This window comes from Ctenocephalides felis, unplaced genomic scaffold, assembly GCF_003426905.1.
Source record: "Ctenocephalides felis isolate EL2017-DRISC unplaced genomic scaffold, ASM342690v1 CF-g0.4_SCAFFOLD_03571, whole genome shotgun sequence".
Classification (NCBI taxonomy): Eukaryota; Metazoa; Arthropoda; class Insecta; order Siphonaptera; family Pulicidae; genus Ctenocephalides; species Ctenocephalides felis.
The window spans coordinates 10,096,563-10,106,057 of record NW_020539725.1 but is presented as its reverse complement, the minus strand read 5'-3'; the positions used below and the strand labels follow the sequence as shown (position 1 = coordinate 10,106,057).

The 9,495-nt window shown below is 32.2% G+C and overlaps 1 protein-coding gene across 1 annotated transcript; it reads right to left on the bottom strand.

Moving 5' to 3' along the window:
• Positions 1-476: 476 nt before the first annotated feature.
• On the bottom strand, positions 477-5,719 carry LOC113385601 (zinc finger protein 556-like). The gene is made up of 10 exons (XM_026623450.1): positions 5,711-5,719; positions 5,540-5,658; positions 5,133-5,404; positions 3,842-4,009; positions 3,429-3,547; positions 2,218-2,478; positions 1,795-1,944; positions 1,324-1,506; positions 1,046-1,249; positions 477-626 (listed from the first exon to the last, which is right to left on the bottom strand). The coding sequence occupies exons 1-10, from the start codon at positions 5,717-5,719 to the stop codon at positions 477-479; spliced, it is 1,635 nt and encodes a 544-aa protein (XP_026479235.1).
• Positions 5,720-9,495: the final 3,776 nt, after the last annotated feature.

Genomic DNA, 9,495 nt, shown 5'->3' with positions numbered 1-9,495 from the left:
ATGTTGCTGTTGCTGTTGCAAATCAAGCGAATGTTGTGAAGCCTGAGTCTCGTGGGATGCTGGAGGCGTGGGATAGCCTAAACCAGGGAATCACAAGGATAACGCAAGGGCGATGGTGGTGAACCAGTGTACATTAGGTATCTGCAATTATTTAAATAAAATTACAATGTTTTATAAAGAATATATGTACCAACACTTAGAAATGCTAATACGCATCAGTGATGAGTCGGATCGATGATCGAGAAGAATTTTCAACTTACTCTTTTTGGTAAGCCGCAAGATCTTTCGGCGAATGTGGAGGATCTTGATAAGCTCCTAATTCTGCGAGCCCTTCTGGAAGTGGTGAATCCAGTACAGCCCTTAGTTCTCTTGTCACAGGTGCGAATAAAGACCCAGTGGTCCCACAACCGGAGCTCGCTGAAAAACCTAAAATGGAAATGATAATAAACAAAAGTAGATTTTTTATACTATTCTTTTTATACTGAAACTATTTTATTACCTTCAGGGCTTTGGACATCGAGATCAGCAGAAACTGCAGCATAATCTTCTAAACTCGCTATATCTTGTAAGGTCTCCTGCTCTTCGGAATCTGTTTCCTGCTGCAATAACTGAATGGAATTCACCGCCTAAGTTAATAATATTTATTTAAAGTATTAAGATGAAAATTTACTAATTTTTTATCTTATTGAAGTTGATGAAGAGTAATAATAAAAAAAATGAATGAAGACTTAATATTGCAAAAATACTGATAATATATGTGATAGAACAGCACTTTGTCAGATTATTGTTGAATAATCTGACAAACTGTTATTAAAGTTTGATAACAAAAGGAATTTTTACACTAAAATCTGCACGCATTTTGTTATAAATATTTTTCTTAACTCTGCATAAAAGTTTAATATTGGTTTTTGTTCATATTTATGTATTTTTGATAAATGACCATAAAAATAGTAAATATTTGCTTAATATTATCTTTGTGAAAAAATAGTAATAGTTTTATTAATATCTTTTCTAAACAATTTTTTTTTTCAAAAATTCTAATTACCTGAAGTAGCATCGCAGTATCTTGGACATATACCTCATCACCAGCGGTGTAAAAAGTATTAGTACTTCCAGTGGTTGGATTTTGATAGGCTAATGTAAATACTTCTCCTGCTGTAACATTGGCAGTTGTTGTATTTGTTTGCTGCAGATTAAGTTGGACGGAAGCTGATGCACCAGAGTCTGACAGAGATCTTTTTACTTGGAGCTGTCGAATATTCAGACAAAATAATAAAATAATTGATAAAAAGTTACTATAACCTGTTAAATTGATGAACTAACCTTGGTTCCTCGTTTGAGGAGTTCTATAAGTGTGGCGTCCTTTCCATTGTTTGTTGTCGTAGTGGTAGGTTCAGTGTATTGCGCCTCTCCTTCTGAACTTCTTCTTGGAGGAGTCGCAGGTACAGCAAAATCACTGCTGCGATTTATTATCTGTTGAACCTGCTGACGGGCAACCTGCTGCACCTTAAAAAAATACTTTAATTAATCACAAGAGATTCAGTTAAAATATTATCTTAGTAGAACATAATTTCGCTAACGCTTGATTAAATTTCTTACAAAAACACAAAATATCTGGATTCAGCATTTAAATAGTTAGCAAGCCAATGGCAAAGCTTTATTTTATTTTTTTAAGTGTTTCGACTGCACACTTAAAACTTGTTACTCTATGTTAATTAACATTGAAGTACCAGATATTACAATTAAAAATGTTAAATAATAATTAAATGATTGGAGAATTAAAACCTTTATTACCTGAGGTGTTGTAGATGTGGGTGTTGTAACAGTACTGCGCTGTTGTCTGCTTATAATTTTTTCTTCTATCAGAGCACGAACACTTTGACTTGCAGTTTGTAATGGAGGCAATGCTGATTCTTTTTTATCGGGTTTTTTGTTATCAGAATCCTAAATCAATACTTAAATTAATAACATACAATGTAAAACTAATAACTGTAAACATATAATTGTGCTAACTAAATTTTTGTATATATTTATGATGTATCAACGAATGGATATCATAAAAACGTTGTTAATTGATTTGACAGGTAAAGCACTAGTATATTTTAAATTGAAGTAGTTTTAAGATACTGCCAAGATAGATATTGATGGTATCAACTCTTCTATTGCTGCCGAGATAGATATTGATGGTATCAACTCTTCTATTATCGATATGATTACCTTTTTGAAATAACCTCCATGCAATCTCATATGTCCGTTGAGAGCTGGTATATTTTTAAACTTCCGATGACATAAATTGCATTCAACCGGTTTCGGTTCTAACTGATCAACAGTTCCTGATTTATTAGCATCAGAAACACTGCTATGAACGCTGTTGCCATTGCTGCCGTTGGATATTTTCACTGTTGCTATGTTGGTACTTGTGACGGCGGTTGTTGATGTCACATTATTTGTTTTTTTCTGTGATTGCTGCAATTGTGTCTGGAACAAAGACACAGAATGTATATTTGTTTATTGTAAAATGATATAAAAAGATCAAAATTTATGCAGGAATGTGTTTAAATAATAACATTAATAAGATAGTTGCAGTTATGCTCATAGATGATTTGTTTTGTCTGCTATACAAGTATTGCAAAGATTGTTTGCAAATATTTTTAGTACCAGAATGGTATTGATTTTAAAGACGATTCAACCAAGAAAAAGCATCAGAATAAGTTTGTTCAAACATTGCATTTATGAGACCATTTTTTTATGTTTTCTGAACTGTAATCAGATTTGACTTATTACTACGTCGGTTCCAGAGATAGCAATCTTAGTTGTCTCATCTCTGTGTGATAAATTTTATTATTACAAATTCGGTAATAGGGCAAATATTTATTGACGCAGGAATGGAGGCTGAAGGCTATTTTCTCTTAAAAAATATTGCAATCTATACTTTCAAGTAAGAACCGATGCCACTACTACTTGACATCAGGCTGTTCGCAACGTGTATCGAACCAGGGATCTCTGATTCAGATCAGAGGATTGGATTATTACCTACAAGCGAGCTCAAGAGACAATTTGAAAGTATTTATTTTATACACACTTAAATTAGTTGAACGAACTTTACTGAGCAGGATTTAATATATTCTCTGTGATTTTCTCCATATAAATTAGCAACAAATAGTGAGCGCAAAAATCATAGGTCTCTCCCTAAATATTTCGGTACAAATCTTCGCTATTAGCTATCAATAATAAAAGAATATCATATATATCTTCAATTTAACAAAAATTGATATTCTGTTATTTAATAAAGTATGGTTGTTTTAATACATTCATAGAAATTAGATGGATTGACATAATAAATGAGTAAGTTTACCTAATAAAAATTTCAATTATTTTTTGAAATGGTTAATTTCAGAATAAAAACATGTCCGTAGTTTTTACCCCACCTGCATATTCCACGTTCTTGGAGGTTTGTTGTTTCTATTAATATTTTGCTGCTGTAATGACTGCTGCTTTGTCTGCTGCATAATTTGGCTTATAAGTTCTAATTGCTGCGTTGTTAAACCTAAATAAATAAATAATTAATAATTGAGATACAAAAATGAACAAATTACTAACTTTTAGTGCTAAATTTTATCAATGTGGGTTTTTTATACAATGAATCAATAATTTATAGTCTATTTGTATAAATAACTTTAACAGCTTATAAATTATAGTCAAATTATATTAAAATAGTTATACCATTAAATTAACATATAATTACATATTAAAATAACATATAAAAAATTAAAAAATAAACTATCAAAAATTTTAATCATATAATACTTTCTAAATTATTTCCATTGTTTAAAACTCTCACCTTCATTGCCTGCGCCAGCACTAATTGCTGTCGAGCTTGTGGAATTACTACGTGAATGTGTATGATTTGTGCTGCTGCGGTGGCTTACTGTTGCTGTCCGATGACCAGACTGAGTTGGAGAAGCCACGTACTGGATGCAAGAAGAACCATGAGGTGATGATGCATCACCTAAAAATAAAAAAAAGTTTACTTTAACAATTACAAAAAAATTATAAAAAACTAGCAAACCCGACGAACTTCGTTTCGCCACCAGATGGTTTCGTGAGAAAGATGAAAAATTTTTTTTGTTTGTTTTATATTTGAGAAGGAAAAAATTTGATTTTATTATACAACAGTAATGAATTTATTTCGATTACAAAAATGAAGTGTTTTTTTAGTAGAACTTCTCCAAGTAAATGCAAGTGAATCCACAAATTATCCGTTTCATTGAAGTGCTCTTTGGTAAACCACATTTTTTGTTTTTTAGTCTGACGTTAACACAAACAAAGCGGATGGTTTTCCAACTCGTGAACAGGCAACGTATAACTGCCCATGTGAAAAACAATGATTTTCTAATTAATCTATTTGAAATTTATCCCGCAAACACTAAGCGATTGGCCTTGCGACTTGTTATTGAAAACGTAAGGCAAACTGGAATCTGCAATCGTTTGAAGTCAAACGGAAGACCAGTCGGAATCATTGGTATGTCACCAAATCGTCAGAAATTTTTGATTGAATGATGAAATTCAGTGCATGTGCATCATTATTCTTTGCGGCAAGAATTGCTCGTTGACTTAACCAAGCATAATTCTGATAATTCTTACTAATGTCATTACTCGAATTTTTAATTACGGTGCGTGAAGTTCCAAAAGCTTGCATTAAGGCACGATGCCATGCACAACTAATTTTCTTAGCTATAAACCTTGCGGAGCCCGAGACCTTTTCAACGAATGCAAAATTGTCGAAATCGGTTTGTGCGTTCTGGAGTTATATCGTCAGGAAGGAAAACCCGACTTATTTTTATATATATAATAGAAGATAATAATCCAATATTTAATAAGGAATATAACCATTGACCAAAAATAAAACTTTTTTTTTGTTTACAATAGCAATTATGTAAAGTCCTATTACTGACAAACCAAGAAGCATCAGTGATCAGTCTTGGAATTCAACTTTAAAAGCAGGTAATAATATAGAAAAATTGTAGTAAAGAAATAGAAGATTTTGAAAATGTAAACACAGGTAACTGCTGATAGATAAAATAGGTGAAGCAGCTTGCTTACACATAAGAATATATTATTATTCTTATTACCTGATGCTGTGGATGGGGATAATGAGCTCGCGGCGGAAGGCGATCCCGCCGCGGTCTCGGCATTGGAAGCACTATTGTTATTATTGCTGCTGCTGGTGTTGCTGCCGCTAACCGCACTCTGGTTTCCACTTGAACCATCTGTTGCCGTTGAGGAACCATGATGGTTCTCGCGATGACGCCGCAAGGACCGTGCATCGCAGTAGGATTTGCCGCAACCTTCAGCCTTACATTCATAGGGTTTCTTGTTCCGGTGCGTTAACATATGACCATTTCTTTAAAAAAAATAAAAAGAATTTGAATTAATATTCATAGTTGAAAGTAAGCTACCAATGATTAGTAAATACTATGTATTAGTAATTTAATAAGTAACTTATTTTTGGGTAATTTTTAAAGATGACAGTACTTACAGATGGTCTTGTCTTTTGAATGCTTTAGCGCACATAGTACAAACGTATTTGCGTTCATCACTATGTGTCAGTTTGTGCTTTGCCAGAGCAGAAGCGTTTCCAAAAACTTTGCTGCACATCTGCAAGAAAAAATAATAATTTCAGTTTTTTATATGACGTGGTAATTCGCACAGTGGACATTACAAACCCCTTTTTGGGGCGCAAACGTTCCACACAACGAGACTTTGATTGACACAACGTACTGAACCGTTGTCTAGTGAAAAAATATTGCCAAAATTAGTTTAGAGCTCAAATTTTTGCTCGCTGTGATAAAAATATACTTGATGGAGAAAGAGTTCACACTTAACAATCTATTTACTGTATAATTCACATTCACACACCAAAAGTCTTAAGAAAATTTTGGAAGAAGATAATTAAAAACCGAGAAAGAAAAACCACATCCGAAAATTTTTAGTGCCTTCTTCGAGTAGTTTTTGGTCAAATGGAGAGAACAGCAAGAATTCATAAATATTCTCTTTTAAAAGATGACTGAGGCTAAGATGATCAGCAATTTGTGCAATGACAAGCTTGTTTTTAATTTTCGGCTGGTACCAGAAATCAGACTAAAACAACTATTGATAGTTTCCTTGAAATCAGGAGCTAACGGGTAAAAAAACGATCAATACCACTCTTGTGAATTTCTATTTTGTACTAGCAAAAAAACAAGTCATTTTTAGGTTCTTATTTGTTTATTCGGAATTTTTACCATTTTACAATACTGAATAATGACGCTAAATTTTGATGAAACGTGCCAACACACTTAACTTATTTTTAAAGAAAGGCCTCTCAAAGTCGACCGATTTTAACATTTTTAGATATATAGTTTAACAAAAAGTCTTAATTCTTGAAAACTTGAAGCAATTGTGGTATTTTTGGACTGTGATCCTAAAAATGTTATTCACGGTTACGGTTCTAAAGTTTAAATGAACATAATTAGTGAAAATTAACTACAATAATAAAAAAATGGTGATAATTTCACCAAAGCTTTAGGTTAGGTGGCAAACGTGAGATAATTTTTATAGTTAAGATAAATACTATCACTCCGTTTCAATTTGACGACAACTGGGTCACCCTTTATGTATTTATGTTTATATATCAGAAAATATTATATTTAGCTGTTAGTATTGTATTATCATCTACATCCAATAGTATATAATTGAAAGGACCATTTATGTTCATGTAAATCGATCTGATCTTGAAGGATTGATAATTTCATTCTGAATACTTGCATATTGATAGTAAAAACTGTTTTGCAGTTTATATAACTATGACTATAAATCCTTAAGAACCGATTCTGAACACAAATGTTATGGTAGAGCCATGTTACGCTCCAACTTCCATACATCATGCTACTAAATCATACTGAATACTATCAAAATGTGATGTATTTGCTGCTCATTCATGCGTTTTACACATAAACTGCAACGTCACTCGTATGTTATAAAGCCGAGTCAGAAAGAGCCTGTTATCTAACATCGTTTTTTTGACATTTGTGCGGTTTAACATTTGTGATAATTGTATGGAAAGTTCATAACATATCCTTGCCATAACATTGTTCTGTTATGCGGCAGAATCGGTTCCTTATTGTATTAAAAACTATGACTACAAATATGAAATATTATGAAAAAGTATGAAAGCAAGAATCGTATATAAATTAAATACATTTTTTGAGTGTAATAAAATTATAATGTTGATGTAAAATTAATCTAATATTTCAAACCTGGCACTGTTGCGGTCCCTGCCTCGTCGGCGAGGCAGCCTTCGGCCTCGGCCTCTTCGCCGCCTGAATTCGAGCCGTCTCCGTCGTAGTTGTTGTGGTTGCTACCGGTTCCGCCGTGCTACTTGCTGTAATTGAAAATAATCATCCAATTCATCAAAATTTATTTCAATTAGTATCACAGTTGAATAATAATTATTAATTCAATTACACGACGTGTCCTTTCAGTAGCAATTCCTTTGTAGATACAAGCAAAGATCTAAGGATAGCGATCCGTTTCGAATTTGAATGCTACCTTGGTACTGCAATAGTGTTATTCACTTTGTAATTCTAGAAAATGCTTTGATGGTCTTAATGATAAACCTTGGTAGAACATTTTAATTGGTCTTGTAGTTGGAGGAAATTACTTACTACAACTCTTTTATTTTAGTGCACGTTTTACAATGAATAATTTAAAATGATGTATTTTTAAGTAATTGAAATAAGTACTTTCAATTCAGGTGATATGGTTTCTTATCTTATATATAAAAATGAATCGCAAAATGTGTTGGTAATAAGCGCATAACTCAACAACGCCTGGACCAATTTGGCCAATTCTTTCTTTAAAATGTTCATTCAAGTGCAAGGATGGTTCTTACAGCGAGAAAAAATCGAATCATTGCCGGGAAAACCCTAAAAATAGCCCTTTTTATTTTCACATATATATGTTTTTTAACGTAGAATCAATTTGAGCTTCAATTTTTTATAATGTGTAAATAAATAAGGTAAATTAGCGAATTTAAAAAGGTAAACTGGTGGACAGGTAAATTGGAGGATGCATAAAATGGTAGAAAGGAGAACTGGTAGATAGACGAATATGTAGACAAATAAACAGGTTGACAGGATAATTGGTCGGCATGTAGAACGGGATGACAGATAAATTGGAAAGCAGGTAAATTGGTTGGCAGGTAAAATGGTGTATTGATAAACAGGTCGATAGGTAAATTGGTAGACAGGTAAATTGTCCGTTTTTTATAATAATTTATGAAATAAAATAATTCAATTGAGTATTTAGAAAGACATCGAAGACAAATATCCATAAAATTTCACAATAGACAGATACGTGGATTATTTTAATTCATATACTATAATATTTCTAATAAATAGACTTTGCATCAGTACAAATACATGAATGCATTTATTTTAGTATCACAACGCTTGATTAATATACATAAGAATGCAATAAAAATGTAATTAAGCAATAAACTTGTGATAAAAGGTAACAATTTAAAATCATAAATAAATGCCAATGCATAATAAATCTATAAATAAAATATTGAATAAAATTATTAGAAAATAGAAATACTGAATTCGTACTCTTTAGGTACGCTTTAAAAATTCCAAAATTGTAAGTAACTGGAGTATATTGGTTCATTCATAATTCAGTCTAATTATAAGCGATATATGTAGGCTAACCAGGAAATACTTTGATGAATTTTTATTTGCTTAATTAAATGTTAAATTATTCGTTTTGCATATAAAATTATTCGCTACAAGACAGTCCGCCAAAAATTTCCTCATAAATGAAATAAAAAAAAATCTGTTGCCAAATACAGAAAAATGGGTTTGGTTCAAGTTCCTATATAATGATTCAGCTATTACTGTACCTTGTTCAGGCTCAGCAGGACTGCCGAGGATGGCCAATTCCTGATCAGGACATGCCTCTAAGATGCCAAAAGAAGCAGTGCCGCCACCTTCTGCATCAACAACACCTGTGTTGGTCACAAGACAAAGTATAAAAAATATAACAAAACTAAACACCAAATGAACTTCTTTATCTAGTATGAATTGCCTATTTCAAGTTTTGATTAACAAATTATATAATAAATTATATCACTAATTTTAATTTTTGACCAAAACGATGTTTATTTCACGATTGGTTGAATTAAATTAAAAAATAATTTTTCTTTCACATGTATCATTAATACTTTTTAATTTATCTTGTTTCGATGATGATTTGATCGAAATTGTAATTATTGTATTTAGGGGCCAGTTGTCGAATAAAATAGGCATGCTAAAGTAATGCTTTGATACCGGTCTATAATCGTACAAGGTGGTAATTACAAACTACCAAAAAGATGTGCGATCAGGCGTTTTAGACATAAAATCTAATCTCCAAAACCCACATCGAGCTTCCCGACAAACGCAAGAACATATCAAT